Source organism: Marmota flaviventris, chromosome 13 (assembly GCF_047511675.1).
Source record: "Marmota flaviventris isolate mMarFla1 chromosome 13, mMarFla1.hap1, whole genome shotgun sequence".
Taxonomy (NCBI): Eukaryota; Metazoa; Chordata; class Mammalia; order Rodentia; family Sciuridae; genus Marmota; species Marmota flaviventris.
The window spans coordinates 34,867,377-34,891,115 of NC_092510.1; the positions used below are offsets into that span (position 1 = coordinate 34,867,377).

At 40.8% G+C, this 23,739-nt stretch overlaps 1 protein-coding gene across 1 annotated transcript in view; it reads right to left on the bottom strand.

The window, feature by feature from the left end:
• Positions 1 to 284: 284 nt before the first annotated feature.
• Positions 285 to 23,739, bottom strand: part of Entrep1 (endosomal transmembrane epsin interactor 1) — a 61,354-nt gene continuing 37,899 nt past the window's right edge. Inside the window, exons 4-11 of the mRNA XM_027940112.2 lie at positions 16,283 to 16,411; positions 14,466 to 14,573; positions 14,210 to 14,343; positions 8,379 to 8,508; positions 8,150 to 8,228; positions 6,607 to 6,759; positions 4,118 to 4,410; positions 285 to 1,147 (exon numbers count right to left, since the gene is read on the bottom strand). Coding sequence (XP_027795913.1) covers positions 944 to 1,147; positions 4,118 to 4,410; positions 6,607 to 6,759; positions 8,150 to 8,228; positions 8,379 to 8,508; positions 14,210 to 14,343; positions 14,466 to 14,573; positions 16,283 to 16,411 — 1,230 coding nt within the window. The 3' untranslated portion in view covers positions 285 to 943. The remainder of the gene's footprint in view (positions 1,148 to 4,117; positions 4,411 to 6,606; positions 6,760 to 8,149; positions 8,229 to 8,378; positions 8,509 to 14,209; positions 14,344 to 14,465; positions 14,574 to 16,282; positions 16,412 to 23,739) is intronic.

The window sequence follows — 23,739 nt, forward strand, 5'->3', positions numbered from 1 at the left end:
CTTCCTGCCTAGCACTAATTCCCAACCTGTAACTGCATTAGCGTTCAAGACTCCACCAGAACACAGCACCTCAAAGCCACTTAGCCTAGTGCCAGCGGAGCCCACGAAGGGTATGGGTACATGGTTATCCCCCTTGGGATTCACCTCAAGCCATGTTCAGGGGCTTTGGAGATTAAACTGGTTTGGTGGCCTGCCTGTGGAACCTGACCACCACTGCTCCAAGCTCCAGCTCCGTAAGGTAAGGCCTGTTCACCTGAGCACACACAAACACTGCACGCCAAGCCTGAAGGTCCAAAACATTTTTATTCTTGTTCTGCCTTAGGTGCTCTAGTTTTGCAAGCATGAATAAATGGAATCAACAATAATTCTCTCCCTAAATGTCTTTCATTAAAAGATGCCACTTACAGTTTCCTGTTTTTCCTAAAGAGAGTGTGATTTGAGAGTAACCTAAAAAGAGGCTTGAGGATTGCAGTCACATCGGGGTTAATCACTGTGTCTCCTGCCAATTCCTCTCACTGAGCAGTGAAAGGCCGCAGGCAGTTATAAATAGCAGCCCTGAAGCTCTGTCCTTCCAACAGGGAGAAAGAACTTGGCAACCAGGAGAGACATGAGGGTGAGGTGGGCAAAGAATACTTAGCCCAGTCTCTGCCCCCGCTGGGACATGTGACCCTCAGGAATGCTGCGAGACCCGGCAGAGGAAGGAGACAGCTCGCCGCCTTCCCCTCAAACTCCTGCATCCAAACCCAAGAGGGCCTGGGAAAGTCTGTTGGTTCACCCTGGAGTGCCCCCAGGAGCAAAAAGGGGAGCCAGGGAGCAGGAACAAACATTCTCCAGGGTACCTCCCTCTGAGGAACTCCCAGAGCAGGACCCCGACTCTCAGCCAGTACATGGCACAGAGAATAGGGGATTCCTTCCCCTTGGAGTGGTTTCCATCTTCCTTGGTTCACAGGACAGTCTCCCGGATGACACCAATAAGGCTGTGTGGCCGCTCGGCCTCTGCTCTCGAGGGTCTCCTCTCCACTCTCGGCCTCCCTGCCAGGACGAAGGTGCTCAGGTCACCACAGCTCCGCAGGTGCAGCAGGCCAGGCTGTCTCCGCGAGGGCAGCGTGTGGACCCTGGAAGTGCTGGGCTGCGGTGGGGCCATTATCTTTGAGAGAATAAGGAGAAGGCAGGAGAGGCTAAGCTTCACCAGATGAGGCCCACTGTCCTGTGTTCTGTAACTAACCTTGTATTTTTAATTTTTTTTAATGCTGCATCACAATTACACATAATAGTGGGACTCAAGCTATGTTCATACATGCACATAATTTGATCAGTCTCATTCCCGAGCACCTTCCCTTTCCTTCCCCTCCTCCCTCTTCTATCCACTTACCGTACTCTACTACTCCCTTCAATTATTATTTCAATTGGTGCATTATGTTTATATATTTATATGCATTGTGGTCTATTCACACATAGACATGGCATATTTGGTAGATTTTTTTTCCCCAGTACTGCCCCCTGCCCTCCCCTCCTCCCTCCCTCTTAATCCGTTCCTCTACTCTATTGGTCTCCCCTCTATTTTCATGAGATCTCCCTTCTTTTAAATTTCTCCCCCCCCCCGGTCAGGTTTTTAATTGCTTCCAAAAATAAGGGAAAGAAAAGGGGGTATCTTCTCAAAGTAGAACCTATTTGGAATTCCAGAGATACTTTTAATATACTGGCTCTTTTCTAAAGTCCTTAAGAAATTCTCTAAACTTTCTACTGTTTTAACGGTAGACCCACCACACTCAATTGGTCAACTGTAATTTCTTGCTTTATATTTCACATTCTTCTCATCAGTTTTCTCCAACTTCCCTATAGTCTAAGCCAGAGATTCTCATTACTAGAGAGGTGGGGGGGGGGGGGACATGGAAAGTGCTAGAGACATGAATGCCCACACACAACTGATTCTGACAGTCTAGAGGGCAGTTCAAGCATGGGTGTTTTTAACAAGGACACAGGTGAAATTTAGTTACCACTGGTCTGGTCAGATCATGGGTTTTAAAAAAAAGTCACCTAGGACCAATAATGCTCCGGGTGGATCTCACGACCCTTCAATAAACAAAATTTAGATGAGGCCAATTTATTTGGAAAAGCTATTTAAGAATGGTTCTGCAAGATCTGTTTTGCAATGGGTTTGAACGTATAATATCAGTTACTCTAAAGATGGCAAAAATATGGGAAGTCCCTAATCCAGCTGGGACTGAAAGAGGAATGCTGTCTAGTTAATGTAATTTTGGAGAATTATACAGACATGTCTATGGGACCTCTGATAACAGCAGCACCTTGGGGAAACTCAGGAGCCACCACCTCCCATTGCACAATAACAATCCAGAGGACTTTGTTTCATTTGTACCATTCTGAGCCGGTAAGGTCATTAGGAGGTTAGTCTCCCAAAGATGGGATGTTAAATTTTGCTAACACTCTGAAATAATATTATATTTGTCTTGAAGGCCTGTCTTTGTTTCTTGATCAAGGAGAAAATTATAACATTCATTAAATTTCACTGTGTTAAATGATATGTTTAGGAGAAATGTTTTTTTGATATTGAGGGAAATTAAAATGCACTCATTCCAGTGAGGGTAAAGAAAGTGAAAGTGTGCAAGGCTGGGTTGAATCGTTGTCCTTGCCTGCCTTCTGGGAGGGGTGTGGCATCATGATAACTGACCTCTGGGGATCCAATTCTGGAAGGCCCCAGCATATGTCAGCCACAACAATCTCAGTACTTGAAATTTTAACCAGTCTAGGATTCAAGGACCTGGCAAACGTTTGTAATTATAACACCTGGACAACTGTAAGTGCCTGTTCTTTTTCCTCAGAGCTATTTCTCAGAGAGCAAGACTTTGAAGAAGTCTGAAGGATGCTCCAGCTCTTCCCCAACAGCGAAGGTTGGTGGCCTTCGAAAAGTAGTTCCAAATACTCCTGTTTATTGAGCTACTGGGGCTGGACTGAATGAAGGGAGCAGAGAATGACAACTAATGTAGGTCAGGGTTGCCAGGATGTAACTGTCTCCCCTACATAGGCTACTAAATGGAACCTGACCCAAAATCATTGACTGAACACTCTTTTAGAGAGCAAACCACAGCAGGGTCTGAAGTTCAAGTATCTCTTCCTGAAAGTAATCAGATCGTTCTTCTCCCCTGGGTCCTTGAGGGAGCAGGAGAGATTTTGACTTCCGGTTTCAATAAGAAGTGGAAGAACAGAGAAGAGAGCAAGAAGTGGGTGTATTCAAGCTACCTTAAATTTTTACCTAGAATCCTGGAAGCGGTAATTACCCTGAAAATCGTCCAAATTCAACTTGAGAAGTATTTGTTTGGTATTTAATGCTCAAAGGCGCTGAGCCAGGTCACATCAAGTGCTTCTGTGCACTGACCCATAGCAAACACCTAAAAGTTAGCAGTTTTTCAAATGCTGGATAAGTTTTTACCAAGAGGAAATTCCACTAATTCAGAGGTCTGGGGGTTTAGACCACCATTTTATTTATCATTTTAATTCCCCTCAATATCACCTAGCCCAATCCTTCACTTTAGAGATGAGAAACCTGAGATCCAGAAGGATTATGTGCATACCCAATTTTACCATTTCCCTGAATTACTCCCCCTTAGAAAACTGCCTTATACTTTTCAGTTGTGGAAAGGAAAAAGTGTTTATTCCTTTAAGTCCTATCGGCTCATTTATCTTGCTAAGCAATTTGTCAGAATGTGAATCACTCCCAGAATCTTGCCAATATTAAGATTCACCTTAGGTCATCATTTTTGAAGGATTGAGAAAACACTTCACATCAAGGGAAACCTTGAATTCAGGAACTCGAATGTTGTGAAGGATACTATCTGCATCCTTTGCTTTTTCTAGGCCTGCTTCCATGTCCCAGAAAACTGGGTTCTCTTCCTTTGGCCAAGAGCACCGCAGAAAAGTCACTGCATCTAGAAGGAAGCCTCTCTGGCTTCCTCTCTCCCCATCCCCTGATCTACTATCCCCAGGTGCCTATAGACAGTGGCCTGAACCTACTCTTCCCTGGGTGGGAAATCAGAGAGCTACTCAAGCTGCTATGGGAACTAGTTATCAGATTCATGCCCAATATCAATAACAAAACTACCTGTTCCAGGAAACTGGCACTTGTGATGGCTTCCTCCATGTGCTCTTCGTCAGACTTCAAAACAGATTTAATGTTTTCTACAAGTTCATGGATGTCTGGGGTCATACTGCAGGAGGATTGCTCCAGGAACCTGGCCACCAGCAGTTTGGTATCTATGTAAGACTTATAGTCTATCAAAGACCGTGGTCTGCATCTTGACGCTCTTGGTCTCAAGCCTCTTCTTAGAGTCACTGCGGCCAGATCCAGCCTCCTTTCGGTCTGTGTCGCAGCTTCACAGCTGAGCACTGGGGTGGCTGTGGGCAGATAAATAACATGTACTTGTTGGCCAAGCCCCTTTGAACATAGGCCACAGAACTTAGCGCAGAAAGCATCTGACAAATGCCAATAGCCATGCACATCTTGCTTTTCATCTTACAGAAGGAAAAGGGGGGTGGGGACAACTATGGCACAAGCCAATTCCCTGAAGTGCATTTCCAACTGGACATGTCCCAAGACATTCAACTATGTCACATAAAGCACAATCCCCAAGGTAAAGACAAATGACAGAGAATAGAATCCAGAATGTAACCTATAGCGGAGCAAGTTCCATGGGGTATGGCAGGTAGATGGGATGGATGAACTAAGCAGAAAAATCATGGTTGACCAATGAATGAATATTCCAAGCAGGGAGGATGGAGGAGTCACTGACAGAAAAGAAGGGACTGAAAAGAAACAAGACTGTGTAGTGAATATAATGCTATGTTCACTTTGACTGTACCTTTGTCCTAAACATCCTCAAGGGCATTGTATTGACTTCTATTACCGATGTTCACACCATGGCTATGAGGTAGATCTATATGGCTATTACAGAAAATTAGGTGCAGAAAAATTACACATCATTCTGAAAGTCAAAAAGGGGCCTGGGAAATCCATTAGAGGCTCTAATTTCCATGGCTACCTGCATCATCAGCAAAGATGTAAAGACCAGCCAAATGCTATTGCACCAGGAAGCATGTGAGGTGAAACAAAAGTCTGGTCTCCATGTGTCCAAAACCTAGCCAGCAGCCTTCAGTGTATATAAAACTGGCGACTTCAGTCTGGGAAGACCTGACACGTATTTAGTATTCAAGGAAGACAGGAAGCAGTGGAGAAGCAGTGGAGTGGAGAGGAGGTGGAGGAACAGGAGCATTCCCTTTCCTCTAAAGAAAGTAGACCTGAGGAGCCCTAAACTGGGGCTAGAGGTCATTCTCTCAGGCTGCCATTTGCATGTTACAGAGAGCAAAAGCCTCCAGAAATACACACTAAACACACTCATGTGTGAGGACAGTCAGAATCTACACTAGTTTGGTTGAAAGCGACCTAGTGCCTTCCCCAATGAAGCCATCCAATGGGTAATCATATGTCATCCTCACAGGGCTGAAGAATGGGAAGGGTTTCCGGAAAAATCTCCCTTAGCCATGTAAACAGCTGAGTTCTCATGGAAGCCTGCAGGTGGCCAGCTTGAGTCCTCAGCTCGCCAGGTAGGGTACGGGAGACCCAAGTGGACGCAGGTCTTGGAATCAGGGGCGAGGCTGCCCAGTCTGCTGGGTTGCAGAGGTACACTCAGGCCAGGCAACGGGACTTCCTCCCGCTCTGAAGCGGCTGCAGAAACAAGAGGAGTGTTTCCTGTGGCTCCCGCAAGGTCAGTCCAGAGCTGTGGAACAACTCGTGCTGTCAGAGGGACTGAACCCAGACTGCAAGGGCTCAGACAGGAACTAAGAGACAGTTGTGTCAGAAGGTGTCCAGAGTTTAATTTTCACAGAGTTTGAGAAGAGCAAAGACCACCTACTAGAATTGTTCCCCAAAAGAAGTCCCTGCTAATGAAATCACACAACATTTTTATTTTATTTCTTTACCTCTTTACTTTTAAATATTTTTCTACAGTAGTAAGCTATTTGGAGAATGTCTACGTGTTCAGATATTTACCAAAAAGATCAATTTAAAAAATTTTTTACATTATTCAAATAACATCTCTATTCAAGCAAAAGTTTAAATGGAGAGGGAGATTAAGTGTGGGAGTATGTTTCACTTTATCTAAAGTTCTTAAAACAAGGTTAGATTTCAATAATTCAATCTACTCCCACACAGTAGAAAAGATAACAAATGTTTAATTATAGAAGGGGGGGGGGTAAAAACAATATATCCCTATGACTTATTCCCACAGAATTATAAGCAACTAGAAATCAGAACTAGGTTTCCATAATTTTCTTCCTGTAGGACCAGTGTCATATGCAACAAAATACCTTTGATGCCAATGACTTCAAACACAAATTCTTTTCCATCCTTAAAAAAAGTGTCAGAAATAAATCCCAGTGTGCATACAGAATACCTATTTCCTCTCAACTTCTTAACCTCCTTCGAGATCCCACTTAAATTGCAGGTCCCTGGGCTGGCCAGAATCACCCGCTTCACCTGACATCTTTAGGCAAATAAGCACAGTGGTCTGCAAAGAGCTTGGGGGATGACATCACCTCTCTCCTCAGAATGGTGAAGGACAGGGTCACTCTTTGATCTTGTCCTTAGCGGTGGGAGGGCTCTCCAGTTTCTTGAGGGATGCTCTGGATGTGAGCTGGGAATTGCTGTGGGTGTGCTTTCTTCTCCAGGTGTGTTAGAAATGTCCCCACCTGATTTTTTTTAAAGGAAAAAAACAAATTATTTCACCATCTATAGCCTTGAAATTGTTGGGCAGGAAACACCTGTGAGCCCAAACCTGCCAGGGTGACAGTAGTATAGTTAATAACATTTACTTAGGCTGCTGGCCCGGTAAGTTTTTATTTCCTAGCTCTATGGGAAAACTGACTTCTCCAAACCACTCCAAAAACCAAAAAAAAAAAAATTTAAGCCCAAGAGCAAAATAAAGAATGCATGCCAAAATGTCAGGTTTTTTTGTTTTGTTTTTTGCTCAGAATCTTCTCCACTGAAGAATCCTGATATAGCTCTGAAAAGAGATTCAAGAGATTTTATCATTTCTAAGTGTTCAGAATAAGTTTGTTTCCGTGGAAGGAACTAACTGCACAAGTGAGGGGCTGCCCCAAGCTGTAGACCAAAGCCTGGCAGAGGGACATCTGCATAATTCAGAGTTCACCCAGAGATGCGGAACTCCAGCATAGTCCAGTTAAGGAGCCAGTGGCTACTAAATCAGTCAGTAAAACCACTCAAGATTTGGATGACCTCTGCTCAGAAATAAAAGTACATCATTTGGGAACCTGATCTGCAGTTTGGAAAATATTTTTTAATGCAACAATTACAAACACATTTAGGGTAACTAAATATTAATTCATAATTCTACTTCAGATGGATGGGCGGGGGCTGGGAGTGTAGTTAAAGCACATGCCTCACACGTACACACACAAGGTAAACAGAAACCCATTCCAAATGATACCGTTGAAAAATTACTTCTATCTAAAATAGCTAAAAGTTGATTCATTATTTATTACCATTTGCAATTTTGTCCTAGTGGACAATTCTTTGGGCCATTTAAAACCTCCCCAAAGAGAGAAAGCTATAAGAATGATATCATTAAATTACAAGGACAAATGTGAACTGACTCTAGTATTTACCATAGGACTAAAAGTCAGAATTCACTAAATGTTAAGGCAGCATGACCAGGGCACTAGGTTATAAATGACATAGTGCAATCCTACAACAAACCACCCTGCAATAAATTAAACCTTTATTCCTTCAAAGGACTCCAGCTTATTTTAATAGGAGAAAGAAAATAACAGAAAAGATAGGAAGGCCAAATTAAACTTTAATCTATTTCACAGGTTCCTGGAAATAGTCCTGATTATTCATAAAAGATTCTAAGGATACCTTTTCTTTTTCTTTTCACAATTATGTCCCACTTGCAAATACTAATAGTTGATAATATTTTTGCACCTGGAAAGAAGTATATAGGCTGATCCATTTTCTCCAAGAATACCTGACCTCCAACAAAACAGAAGACACATTGTTTTTCTACCATGTTTTAATGAACTGAATCATGACTTTGGGCAGTGGGAATGTGTCTATTACCTTGAGTCACTTGTGTGCAAACTGGTTCCAAAGGGCTGGCAGCAGCTTCTGATCCTTCTGGTATTTGGAATGAAGATCCCTGCATCACAGGAAAAGACAGGGTTATTTTGCTGATATTCAACTCACTGCTCATCCCCAGTGAACTCCTTAAAATGATGTGCAGGGCAGTCTCCCCTAAGAGAGCCATGTGGCCTGCTTACAGTCAAAAGGCAGACACTCTGAACAGTACCTGCTCCTGGTCCATCTGGCTCACCACAGCTTCATATGGAGGTGGGGGGTCCAGGGGACAGAACACTTCCACACCTTTGATTCGAGCTCCGTAGATGTGTGGCAGTGGAATGATGTCAGGACCAACCATCCTAGGAAGAGCATCTTGGCATAAGAAATCACGTTCTGCAGACTGGGCCTCTGACTGCAGTGGCTCCTGGACACTAGAGCCTCTGCCTCTAGACTATGGGGAAAACCACTTGCCCCTATCAGAGTCCAAGAGAGGGAGGTCAATCTGCACTGCTCGTGATGAAGCTCCCAGAGTTCCTAACAAGTGACCACACATCAAAGGCAACACCATCATGCTTTTAAGTCAAAAAGCAAACAATGATCCATAGAGACAGCAAACGGAGGAGTGGTTGCCAGAAACTGAGGAAGGGGAGGAGGGCGTGGCAAACTGGTGAAAGGTCTTGAGTTCATCTGTGTTATGAACACCAACAACAACGACCACAAAGCTATAACAAACTCAAGATTTCAGGAAAGGAATATATTTGAAGGTTCTCCCATTCAGCCAAATACAGTGTGGATTTAGAGAAGGTGGACTGAAGAAGACAAATGTACCACATATCCTGTGAACTTATTAAAATGGTGGCTGCTGTTCTCTTGGTTTAATTTCTCCCTTGAAGCCCTTCCCTTCCCCAGTCCTGCAGGCCTTCACTGTTACCTCTCTCTTCTTCCTCATCGTCTCCCACCTCTGTTCTTTAAGTGGGGATGGCTGAGGATTTTTTAGTTATTAAATATTTATATTTCCAATATTTACCCATAAAAGTGTTATAACCCCCACACTTAATTATTTAAAAATTATTAAACTACAGACTTTCTTTCCCAACTGACTTACTCCCACCCAAATAAAACTATATGCTTTTTCATCTTAAGTGCTGCCTAAATAATAGGGGTTTTTGTTTGTCCTGCACCATGGTAAGGGATCACCAATAGCAAAATAAAAAACAAACACAAAAACCCATGAGATTTCCTGCCCGTGTTTGTAGAAAATTCTACCAAAAAAAAAAAAAAAAAAGCCTCTGATAATGAAGAATGTAAATTTTAAAATAATTACTATAAAATACACAAAAAGGTCAGAAAACCTATACTCTGGAATTATAGAGTATTACAGAATGAAAAAAAAAGATAATAGGCAAAGTTCAATGTCTGCTCTTGAAAAATAAAAAGGGGAAAAAAACACAAGAGATAATGAGAAGATAGATTCTGAGTCAGTTACATGCAGGGGACTGTTTTGGGAGGAGAAGTGCTCTCTGGATTTAAAATTGTTTCATTTATTCCTTGTGCCCATTTACAAAATAAAAAAGGAGTAGGGAGTGTCAAAAAATGTGATATTCTTTTTTCCTAACAATAAAACTCATGAAAATCTGGGATTTGGAAGAATGAGAAATGAGAGAACACTCCTCTCTCCTTTATATTTGTCTATCCATAAACAAGGATCTCATTCCCTGCCTGTCCTGAAAGCGGGGACAGCAGGGTCTAGGTGGACTCATCCAGTCTGAACACAGGACCAAGCATAAAGGGTCCTGGCCTGGGAGGGTTGGGAGGGTCCCAACAAAGTCATCCTGCAGGAGATGTTCTCCCTGAGAAAAGGACTTGTGAGCACGTCTCATCCGACTTCCCTCTCCAGCTGAAGCTGCATAAGAACCACATAAATGCTGAGCCACTTCCTGGATCTAACTGAAGACTCTTTTTGACTAAGGAACTATGCAGTTTTTTTTTTTTTTTTTTTTTTAATCAATGAGACCTATAGACCCCTAGAGGGACAGTCTTCAGTCCTCATTTGCATAACCCCATGCACCATCGTTCCAATCTTTACAAACCTTTGGCTTCCCCCCATCAGCAAATGGCACATGCAGAGGGCTGCCATGTCCTCTGCCTAGGCAGTTACTGCCTCCAGCTTTGCTTGCCTGTTTGTTAGCACTCAAGGTCTTTCTGTGACATTTCCAACCCAGTGGTACCTACATGTTCAGAGAGGAACCCTTGCTGAGGGTCAAGAGGTCAGAGAAGTAGGCTTCCATTTTAGATCCTAAACTACAGCAAAATCTCTTCGGAAGGAAATTTGAAGGGAAGAGGAGATACAGTATATGTAAGTAGAACACAAAATCAATGACTTTCTCAGTAATTACTGCATTGACTACAAAAGCCCCATTTATGGGAGATACTCTAGAGTTGATGCAGAAGGGAAGTTCCTTTACTATCAAGCAACTTTTTATTTTACTTGCCTTGGGAAAACAAGGATTCATGGGGGCAAAGGGGTCTGCTATACACTGGCAGGTTGCTTTTGCTCTACTCTGACGGCCTGTGGTGTGCTCGGGTTCCTGTGTGTGTCCAGTGCTTCTGTGTGATTTCACTGCATGACCAGGATTAAGCACCACTGCAGAAGGAAATGGACCCAGTGGTTGAGATTAAAGCCCTGCTCTATCTGGGAAAGTTAATCAGATTTTTATTAAGAATGAAGGTCTTTAGAAAACTGCTGCCAGATAAGATTAAGAGCTCAATGTTTCTCAAGAGTAGGACACATACTGAGAACATTTTAAAGCTCACAACTGATAACAGTAGAACATCACTGGTATGGCCTGAATGTGTCCCCCAAAATTCCTGTGTTGGAAACTTATTCCCCAACACAACAGGGTTGGAGGTAGAGCCTCTGGAGAGTGGTTCAGGTCATGAGGGCAGAGCCTTCATGAATAGATTAATGCTGCAATAAAAGGGGCTTGCGGAAGGAGGTTCTCTTTTGTTCTTCTGCCATGTGAGGACACAATGTTCCTCCTCTCTGGAGGACACAGGAACAGAGTAGCATCTTGGAACCAGAGATCAAACCTTTGAGCACCTTTATCTTGATAAGTTAATCTATAACTGTAAGAATAAATGTCTATTCTTTATAAATTTCCAGAGTATGTTACTTTGCTATAGCACATACAGACTAAGAAAAGTAGTCTAAACTTTGGTTTTAAGAAAGTTTTGTTATGTCCATTATCTCTTAACTGCCCTCCCAGCAGCTGTGTGACAACACAGGTGAATGAAGAAATGGAGGCTCAGAAATGGAAAGAGACTAGTCCAGGGTCACCGGTAAAGACACTCCCAGAGTCAGGGCTCTTTCACGTTCATCATGAAGTCTCTAGGAAAACTGATCATGGGCCTGAAAATGAAGAGGTCACTCCAACAGATGACACAAAACATGTTCTACTCTATGCTATAAATAGGCCTTTGGCAACTTACCCCAGGTTGATGCTGCAACCAAGGCACCTTTGACCAAGCGAAGATCTCCAGCTGTCCACAGAAACCTGCACCCTATCACTGGGCACATGGTGGCAGAACTGCTGCCTTTTTGATTCCTGGCACAAGCCAACTTCTAAGGATGGGGGACATCCTGGAGTAGTAGAGTAGGGGTACACAGCCCTCTCCTCTACTTACAAATCAATTCACAAAGTAGATAGCCATCTTTGGACAGAAGCCTCAACTGCAATCAGACTTCTGTTTATGACAGTAACTTGAGAAGCCCTTTCTCAAGAAGATACCAAAGCCTGAAGTAGTTGTATTTATAGAAGTTAAATAAATAAATCTCTTCTGAGAGGGCTTACTACCTTACAGGAAATAGATGGCCTCTTTGGTGCAAAAACTATTGACATATCTGGCCATGGAAATATGGACAAAAACATTCCTGCATATCTTTGCCTACCTGCTTATAAGAATCACCAACTGAGGCTGAACAGCTAATATCTATAAAGTTGAGTTACACTGTGAATCTAGCAAATTCAGTCAAATTTAAAAACACCTTTGACAGAATATGTATCTAAATATAAGTTCAATCATTTTAAAAGAAAAGTATACTGCACTCTGATATTGCAGAAATGCACAAAATGAGGGTGTTTGCCCACTGGCGATTTGATCCAGAACTCCAGGCATATATTCCAGACTGGGTGGGTCTTCTTTCTTACAAGGGTATTTTGCTTGAGTTCCCTGACCCCCAGTGCCCTACCAATTTCTGGACACGGTAAAGCCCCTGGTGAGAAGCATGTCAGTCTTCTCCCAACTTGGATTTGACGAGAGGCTGTCTCAAGACTCAGAAGAACAAATATAAAAATACACCCAGGTCCCCAAAATGTGTGGAATCCACACCGACAAACATCAAGATGGTGGAGCAGAAAAGAGAAAGGGAAGAAGAGAAAGCAAGGTGGGGAGACTGCAGGACATGTGCTGGACAGCAGGACTCCTGAAGCACATGAGTCACTCTCCCTTTCTGCCACTGCAGGAAATCAAATCTGTCTGTTGCCTCCTCTGAGGTCAACCAAGTGCTCACCCGCAAGCTCAGAGAGCCAGGATTCTTACTGAAGATGGCATCTCTCTTCCTAACGATGAAGCAACAGTCGTTTTCACTGTCCTCCAGCATGCCCTCTGTAGACTTCCTGAAACTGGGCTACAGTTTTAGCAAATATGTCCAGTGGCACCCAAATAATCTGTGTTTTGTTGCTATAGCTCTTCAGCAACTGTATGTCTTGGTTCATTTCCTGCAAGACTATGGAAGCTACCCTGGCCCCTGAAGCTTAAAAATGCCAGAAGGCCACTCCCCAAAGAGAGGCTAAGCTATCCCACAGCTGCCCCAGGCCATCTGTCCACTCAGCTGACACCCTCTCCAGCTTGTGATCACTGCTGCCTCTGTCTGGGCAGGGGAGGGATGGGGTTCAGGATTTTCTAGAAGGACAGGTCTGGAAGAGCATTAACAGTGCCTAGTGGGACCCATCTGAAAAGTCACATAGCTGCCCTGAACTTTAGAAAATGTTTTTCCAATAACCACAAGCCTGGCACCAAAACGGTTTGTTAACTTTACATATACTACAGAAATTAAAAAGTTGAAATGCATGGCCCTCAGGATAACAAGCTCAAGACACTAGTCTTACTGAAAATTCAGAGGTTTTTCTTTGGGGGATTAAATATAAGTTTGCTTATTGTTTAAACTCAGCTTAAGGTCACTTCTTCTAGGAAGCCATTCCCATCTCACTATTCTAGATTAGGCAGACCTCCTCTGTGCACCCCAAGTGTCTCTTTTGATTATAGTGTGATCCTTCAACACACATTCTAATGACCTAGGTGTATACTCCTTGATCAGAGGCGAGGAAGCAGGTCTAGCTCATTTTGAATTTCAACAACCCAACACAGCAGTGAGCAAGCAGCTAAGGATTGACTGTATGTTTGCTGCATGACTAAATGTGTTGTTCTTAAAGGTTCATTTCTAGAAGTCACTAACAACCAGACAAATACAGGTAGAATTTCATTCTACAAATGATAATTCCACATATTTGAAAAAAGATGGTCAAATTCAGAGCTGGAGTTTGAAAAAGAAAATAAGCAAGGTGTCTATTTTCCTAAACCAGGATAATGCAATTAATAATTAATCTTTTCTTAATGGCTGGGAAGAATTTCATGATTGTTGGGACCTGCTGATGGTGTTATAATGAAACATCGATTTGGTCTAACTGGGAGCGTTTCCAGGGTAACAGCGACTTTCAATCATGTCAAATTACAGTTGTTATCTCCCTGGGTGTCAGTTTTCTCTAGGAAGCTAATTGAAATTGAAAAAGTATCTCTTTAGGTCAAGGTTTGACTTTTCTTCCGATTCACTGGGTTTTTCAGACAAAAGAGAAAAGAGACAATGAGAATTGAGAACCCTGACAAACAACACAATCCATCTATATTTCCAAGAAAAGTCAGAGTCTTGCTGTGACCTCTGGAGACTCAGTTTTCAAGACGGAGGACCCCACTGAGAACCGCAGCAGGACTTAGGGACCATACCTGCGGTTCATCCGCGGTGTGCACGAGTAAAATGTGGCAAAGTAGGAAGGGGGAGGCACAGGCGGCACGAAGTCATCGGGGTCTGGAATACGTCCGTGATCTTCCACGTCTTCTGCAGACATCTGGGACTCATCCTGATTAAAGGGCACTTTGGTGAGTCAGCACAAGGGCGAGGGGAGAAAAGCAATGGGTCACACGAAAGGGCGAGGGGCTGGCTCCGTGGACTCGGCACCAAAAGCGCCTCGTGTAAACTTACGATGCAGGATCGCCGGGTGGCAAAGATCTGCAGGTAGCGCAGGGCGGCGGCCACCAGGCAGACGGTGGTGGTCAGCGCATTCAAGGCACACAAGGCAAAGAGGACTTTCTGAAACACGAAAAGAACGTTGCTACGGAGCACCTGAGCGCAGACACCCGGAATGCAGTGTTAAAACATATTTCAATCATAAGCACAACATCCTGGGGAGACAAGGGCCCTGAAAAGACAAGTTTGAGATGGGTCTGGCTCCCGGAAGTCACCAATATTAAGGCCGGCTGTTATTATGACCCTCCTGCAAGAGTGTGCACTTTTTAATCTTTAAAACTCATCTCAGAAGCTGACTGTCTCAAAAAGACCTGGTATGATGATGTTACAGTTGGCCCTCTGTATCCTTGGGTTCCACATTTGCAGATTCAACCAACCGAAGATAGAAAATATTCAGAAAAAAAAAACGGACTGACCATGCAGACTTTTTTCTTGCCATCATGCCCTAAACAGTACAATAACTATATAATAGTTTACATTGCATTAGGTATAGAAAATAATCTAGAGATGATTTGAAGAATACAAGAGGATATGTGTAGATTCTATGCAACTGATATGCTGTTTTATGTAATGGTCTTTGACATCACACATTTTGGTGTCCTCAGGGGTCCTGGAGTCAATACAAAAGGATGCTTGCTTTCTGCAAGCACCAGAATGCTATTTAGAAACACACCTTCCAATGGAGTAGCAAAGTTATTTTCTGAAATTGGTGTTCCCTAGGATATGATTCCCAGCCTCCCACCAGGACAGCATGGCTGCTTAATGTGTGGCCACTGATTGTATTTCAGGAGCAATTGGCAGTGCTGCTCCAAGCACCCAATTAGGGCACAGAAGGGGCCAAGGCAACCAGAACATAAACAGGACTTCTTTCCTCTGAGCACAGCAGCAAAGGCAATTCCAAAAGTTTCTTTTGCTACAGTTCTGGCTCCTGCATGGGGCTTTCCCCAAGTTAAGGCCTGGCTCAGAAAGTTTGGCAGTGACTCAGCCATCAAATATGTAGAAGCCAAAGAAAGCAGGCCATTTTTACATCCACTAAACCCAGGGCTGGCAGCTTCCAATAGTTATCTTGCTCTGCTTAGAGATTCTTCCTCACAACAAAAATAAAACCAAAACAAAGATCTGCAGTAAACAATCCAAACAATAAATCAGGCTCACCAACTGATTTTGTCACTCACTGAACTGAATTTTTATATCCAATTCCCTAACAACAATTAATTTTGTATTTCTCTTTGATTGAGATAAATTGTTATTTATTTTTAAGTTTTCTTTTTCATATTGTAGTTGTTACCTATTAAATGAGATAATGAATTTCTCCATTATTGTCTGGCCTACCTCTCTTCTTAGTCCATGTGTCACAGAACAGCAACATCTGACAAAGCTCCATAACTCACTCATGCTAACCAATGAGCAGCAGAACAATGACAATGAGCTTGCAATTTAAAGTCTCTGCTAAAAGTTACACCATGCATGCATGGGCACACATATATGTGTAGTTAGGCTCCTTTCCATTTTTTGCTAACTTACAATTCTTCAACACACAGAAAGTTGTGTGTTCAAAAATTTTAAGTTCATAATTTAAAGAAACAATAATCTGTGGTTCTTTCCATACTCAATTCTGCCTCTGAGTCACTAATGAAGAGGTTGCTCATATCTATGACCAGCAGCTTAATTATTTGAGGACGGTGACAGGATAGGAACATTTCAAGTAACGTTGCCTTCATTAAGGGCACAATGGTATATTTCTTGGTGAGGCTGGAACATGTTCAACATACCTTAAGGAGAAGATGAACAGCACTACAAGGCTGAACTGGAAAGAGTTTCAAGGCATTTTCTTTGTCTGTGCATTTGGCTGGTTGAAATTCTTCACAACAGAAGCAAATCTTACCTTCACCTAAATCCACCTTAATGGAAAAGAGGTAGAACAATAATTTAATTATGAACTCTCTTGCTGGACCACAAAACATCAGTCCTACAGAATTCGATATAACATAATCAGGCAGTACCTACATTAGTCAGAATAGGCAAAGGTATGCTACAGTAATAACCAAAACCAAAATTTCAGTGGCTTAACCAATTAACTTATTTTTTATACATAGTACATGTTCACAGCTGATCAGCAAGGGGATCTACTTAACATATCCCTTGGGGACTCAGACCAATGGAACATCCACCATCTCAATGGCATGGCATGAATGACATGCTGTACAGATAGAGAGCACATGATCAATGGCACACTGGCACTTAAAATAGGATCACCAGATAAAATATAGGATGCCAAATTAAATTTGAATTCAGACAAACAACAATTTTTTAAAATAAAAGTATGTCCCAATTGTTGCCTGAGGCATACTTACACTAAAAAAAAAATAACAGTTTATCCAATTAAATTATTCAAATTTAATTGGGCATCCTATATTTTTACTTATTAAATACAGCAACCCTACTTTAATGCTTCCTCCTGTGAATAATACTCATCATTTGAACTCATAATTTTATTGCCAAAGCAAATCACATGGTCTCATCTAACTCCAAGAAGGTGCAAAGTCCAATCCATCATATATGTGAAACAAGCATATAGTATATCAAACTACTGTAGACCAGATAGGGTTAGAGAGAACTTTTTTCCACATCTTCAATGTAGCCATAGTTGTTACCTATTAAATAAGAGATAAAGTTCCTGAATTTCTCCTATATTTTCTGGCCAGCCAGAAAATGTTATTTGAAGTAGTAATTGATGCATAACCTCATCCATTTTTAGTGAGATGCTTTGCAAACTTTCAGTTACTTTTCAAGTTTTTCTTGAGTCCATGCTATGGAATTTGTAACACCAGATTTTGGCCACTAAGACCCAGAATCTGAGGGTGAGGTTTATTCTCACTTGTTCTGCTGCCTGAGCTATTGAAAGTTGGCTTTATTTTGCCTAAAAGGAAAGGCTCTACCTCTTTCATTACTTGTTAAGTTAATTAGGCAGCTCTAATTTCACTAGCTGCAAAATTCTTCAGGAATCCTTAAGAATGACTGAATATTCACACTATTTTAGTTGCTAAACAGAGGAGGCACCTTCTTATTGAAATGAGATTCTTAACCTCTAGTTACAGTAAGAAATATCAGTGTTTCACAAAATTAAGAGAAAACTTGATTCCTTATAATCTGAGTAGACTAGGGAACTAAAGGAAAATATTCTGTTAGATTACATAATATTTGAGGACAGAGGGACTATAGCTTCTTTTTATTTTGAGGTATAATTTACACCAAAAAAAAATTATATGAATCCTAAATGTACAATTTGAGGACTTCGGTGTAATGCATACACCTATGTGTCCAAGCCCTTATGACTGCGGAACACTGCCATCGCCAGAGAAAGCCCCTCCTACCCCTCTCCATCAATCTCTGCCCCCACCTTCCTAGAGGCACCCCTGTTCTCAATTTTTGCCCCGTATAGATTAGTTTTGCTTCTTCCAAAACTCCATGGATTCTGAAACATTTTTGATTTTTTTGTCCTGAGATCACATTGAAAGGGATGCATTATTATATCAGATCTTGATATAAATTCTGCCTCAGGCACAAGGAATGACAACCTCAGTTACCCTGATGGCCTCCATCTTCTCTATTAACTCATCCCCTTCTGGTCTCCATTTCTTCCTGGTGTGTCTATGAAAACGATTTATTTACCTTAGCCATGTCCCCAAACCTAGATCCATAACCCCCCACACAGAGGCACAGGCTGTTTGTATTAGAATTTTTCCACCACTGTCTCACAGTTTTTGAAGTTATATCTTGCTGCTACTATTGATACTAGCCTTCTAAAGAAAACACTATTGATACTGCCCTCTAAAGGAAAACTACTTTGGCCATTCTCACAGGCTTGCTCTAAGCAGAGTCTAGACAGGAAGGAACCCTTCTCTCCTTCCAGGCATCTCTGGCTTCTCTTTGCCCCTCTTCCATAATCAGTAATACCCCTTACACTGAGCTGCAGTCTGCAGTGAATATTCATCCCAATAGGCTTCCTCCTTTAAAGTTTCCAGGAGAACCGTCCCTGTATTAACACTAACGACACTGGTTATAACAAATATGCGCTAATGGAGCCTTCACCCTGCTCTCCTCCCCACCAGGAACCAGACTCACTTTCTCCACCATGACTCCACATGATTTCTACTTCTCTATTCCTCCTTGGAACAAGCCTCCAGACCTTGCCTAAAGCCTCTCCTTCCCCCAGGTAATCCTAGGCATCATCTTACTTCCTTCCACAGCATCCATTCTTGAAGCAAGGTACTCAGTAAATGAGGAAGCAGGTCTGTGTGCTCCACACAGGTGGCTGCAGGACTCATTTAACACCTGACCTTCACATAGGCAGGCACATCACTCCAAAATCTTTAGGGTAAACCAGGATGGATGGCAACACTTTCCAGATGAGTGAAAGTTGATCCCTTTAAACAAGACCATCCATAAGTTGAATCATAAAAATTATTATGCATACCAATTAATGAGCCCACAGGATAAAAGGAAGCCCTGAGGCTCTTTGCAAAATGACTGAAGGCAAGAGTGCATTTGGTGTTCCTTGTTCCTGATCCTGAACAATCTAATGCTTTCACTTCTCTCTTTAAACTCTTTTCTGCCCAATGTTTCTCAAGACTCCTTTTTACTTCTCTTCAGTCTTTTTCATTGATCTTCAAAACCCCAAAGACATCTCCCCAATGCTAAATAATGAACACCCACCTTCAACCTTGATACTATCACTCACCACTATCAGATCTGTCTTCCTCCTATTATCCTCCAACACTGTGATTTTTCAACCCTAGTCACACATTAGAATATTCCAGAGAGCTTGACCAAAAAAATGATGTCATCTTTAACAATCAGGGAACTGTAAATTAAATTACAGTAACCATGACGTCTCACTTTAGCCCGCTCAGACTGGCAAAAATAATTAGAGCTGGGGTGTGGTGGTGCATGCCTGTAATCCCAGTGACTCAGAAGACTAAGGCAGGGAGATCTCAAGTTCAAGGTCAACCTTGACAATTTAGTGAGACTATCTATGTCTCAAAGTAAAATAAAACAGGGCTAGGGATATAGCTCAGTGGTAGAGTACTTACTTAGTATACATGAGGTCCTTTAAACCCTAGCACTACAATAAAAAATAAAATAGAAATATTTTGCTGGTAGAAATGTGGAGAGTTACTGGTGGAAATGTGAGATGATAGAGGGTAGTATCCTTTAATACTTAGAGTAGTATCTTTTAATAAAGGAACTGGATATCCAATTTAGATAAAAATACTTACTTCACATAACTACTTTGGACAATTGTTTAGCAGATTCTTAAAAAGTTAAGCCCATTTGACACATGATCCGGCAGTTCCATGCCCAGGTATCTACTCAGAAGAAATAAAATCAGGTTCCCAAAAACACTATACAATAATGTCCATAGCTGCTTTGTTCATAATACTTCTAAATTGGTTGCAACCCAAATGATGTCCATCAAAATAGGAAAATGGATAAAATGAACTGTGGTAGTTTCATACAATGAAATATTGCTCTGCCAAAAAAGGCACAAGCACATGAATAAGTATCAGAAATATTATGCTGAGCAAAATAAGACATAACAAGGTATATACCATATGATTTCATTTATACGAAATTCAAGAAAACGCAAAACTAGCCTACAGTGAAAGAAACAGGAACTATGACTACCTATGAGACAGAGAGTGCCTGAAAGGGACACCAAAGAACTTTCTAGGGTTATGGAAATGTTCTGGTCAAGATGAGTACATAACTTGAGTAAAAACTCAGACAACTGAGACAACTGTGCGATAAAATCTGTGTATTCCACTGTAAATTTTAACTCAATTTTTAAAAAATGGACAGAGTCATAAGATTGTTGGATTTATAATAAATTAGACAAAAGATACACTATAGAGCAATCCCTTGCCCTGGAAGCTTATTCCACTCAGGACTAAAAGCCCGCATTGGGATACAGTATGGTGCTGATAGCAGCATTGTTTCTATTGGCCCAAACCCAAGCCAACAACAAAACAGAATTAAAACATCTCACATTTCCACCAGTAACTCTCCACATCTCTACCAGCAAAAGATTTCTCTCTATTTTTATTTTTTATTGTAGTGCTAGGATTTAAAGGACCTCATGTATACTAAGAAAGTGCTCTATCACTGAGCTATATCCCCAGCCCTGTTTTATTTTGAGACATAGATACTTTCACTAAATTACCAAGGTTGACCTTGAACTTGAGATCTCCCTACCTTAGTCTTCTGAATCACTGGAATTACAGTGATAAAAGAAAAAAAAAAAGGTGTTAGATCTGAGATCTGTATTAATCTTTGTATGATAAATATTTTAAGTGAGAAAAGTTGTAACGAAGCATATACAATATATCCCATTCTTGAAAAATCATGAACAACCCTATCCTGTAAATATTTACCAAAGGAAATTTCCCAGACTGTTACCATGAAGGTAAAATGATGTTGGGGGGAAAGAGGAAAAGGGGAAAGGAAACTATTCTCTTTCCCAAAGACTTACTTCATTTATCAATGACCTTCCTAATGAAAAACAATTAATTATAATATGATCCCATTGATGGGAAATTATGTATACTGTGTGAATAAAAAGATGCATAAAACAAAGCTAAGTGGTTAACTGTGCTAGAACTAGGATCCCTACAATACTAGTATTTTTAGTGATTCTTAAGTTCTAGTCTATATTTCATGGCTTGTTCAAACTTTCACAATTATATAATCAGAAATAATCACAGAATTGATTTTGTAGAGGTAATTTTTAAATTCAAAATATACTTCATACAAAGTATTTATCTACCAGGGGTAATATAGACTATATAAAAAGAATTCCTACAATGCAACAAAAAATAATAATAATAATTACCTAACTGAAAAATGGGCAAAAGACTTAAATAAACATTTTCTCCAAAAAGAAATACAAATGGCCAACAAACACATGAAAAGTTGTTCAATATCACTAATAATCAAAGAAATGCAATCAGTATTACAATTAGATATAACCTCATCATACTCATTAGGATGGCCACTACAAGAAAAATAGAAAATGGGTGTCAATAAGGATGTGGAGAAATTGGAATCCTTGTGCATTGTTAGTAGAAATCTAAAATGGTGCAGCCACTTTGGAAAATATTATGGAGGCTCCTCAAAAAGTTAAAAAGAGAATTACTGCTGAGCATGTTGGTGCATGCTTGTAATCACCTTAGGAGGCTGAGGCAAGAGGATCACAAGTTCAAGGCCAGCCTCAGCAACTCAGAAAGGCCGTAAGCTACTTAACAAGACCCTATCACAAAATAAAACATAAAAAGGGATATGGCTGTGGCTCAGTGGCTAAACACCTGGGTTCAATTCCTAGTACCAAATTTCCAAGAAGATTGCCATATGATCTAGCAAACCCATTTCTGGGTATAAATCCAAAGGATCCCAAAAAGATATTTTTAAGATAAATTTGTGTTTATCACAACACTATACACAGTAGCCAAGAGGTAGAATATTTATCAAAGATTAATGGATAAACAGAATGGGTCATATACATCTAAAAGAATATTATTCAGAAAAAAATATTATTCAGTCTTGAAAGGAAATTCTGGCAGGGGATTAGCAAGGATGGTGGAATGTGATGGACATCATTATCCAAAGTACATGTATGAAGACACGAATTGGGTGTCAACCTACTTTATATACAAAGAGAGATAAGAAAAGTTGTGGTATATATGTGTAATAAGAATTGTAATGCAAAAAAAAACAAAGTTCATGTATAAAGACATGAATTGGCGTGAACATACTTTATATACAAAGATATGAAAAATTGTGCTCTATATGTGTAATAAGAATTGTAATACATTCTGCTGTCGTGTGTTTAAAAAAATAAAATTGATTAAATAAAAATAAAATAAAAAAAACATTAAAAAGAAAGGAAATTCTGATCCATGCAACAATTTTCCTGAATCGTCCTTCCATATATCATCACTTTTCGCTTCTGGTCTGTGTCTTTTCTCTTTGCCCCTTCTCATTTGCTGTGTGGCTAATAATTAGAAAACCAACCTTTGTCCAGAATTTTTCTCTGGGAACTATTTGTACATAGAGGAGTATGTGTGGGGTTCCTGGAAACTCCCAAGATAAAAGAGACCTAGATATAACCCTCCAGGAGATTCCAGCTGAGAAAAAAGAAGACGAGTACATAAATATTTTTAGCACAAAAGAGAAAGGGATAGATAAACCGCCTAAGAAATATACAGATAGAATATTCTGGAAGATTATTTTCTCTGTGGATCAGGGACTATCTCCTGAAGAAAACAGTCTTTTAATGGGGCTTTAAAAAAACTAATAGCATTTGAACAGATGGAGAGGTTAGGGGAAGGGAATCCTTGGGGGAGAGACACCATTGTTAGAAATAAGAAAATAGGGCAAGATCCTAGGAAATAACATGGGGGTTTGCCTCAATTATAGGGATTGTGAGCTGCTCCAGTGCAAAGGCAGGATGACAATTCACAGAGGGCCTTAAAGGTTATGTGAATCCATAATTTAAGGTTATTAAACTACAGAATCTGAAGAATTCTAAGAAAGACTATTACTCAGCATTAAAAAAGAATAAAACTATGGCATTTGCAGGTAAATGGATGGAGTTGGAGAATGTTATGCTAAGCCAAGTCAGTCAGTCCCAAAAAACTAAAGGCGGAAGATTTTCTCTGGTTAATGGATGCTTATCTATGATAGTGGGTACAGGGCAGCACGGGAAGAATAGAGGAACTTTAGATAGGGCAAATGGGAGAGGGATGAGAGGTTATGGGGGCAGGAAAGATGGTGGAATGAGATGAACATCATTACCCTAGGTACATGTATGACCGCACAAATGGTGCGCCTCTACACCGTGTACAATCAGAGAACTGAAATGTTGCACTCCATTTGAATACAATGAATTGAAATGCATTCTGCTGTCATGTACAACTAAGTAAAACAAATTTTAAAAAGTAAATTAAAAGAAGAAATTTAATTTATAACAATATTTGAATTATTAGTGCTTTAAATATTTTTATGTGTTAAAATATTACATAGAAATTTATATATTATGTATTATGTAAAAACATTTAGCATTTAGAAATAATGACTTAAATAAACATTAATTTTGAAATATAGATGTGTGGTCATGTACACTTACACATGTGCCAGAGTGTGTAGTAGCTATAAAAGAAGATCCTTTGTA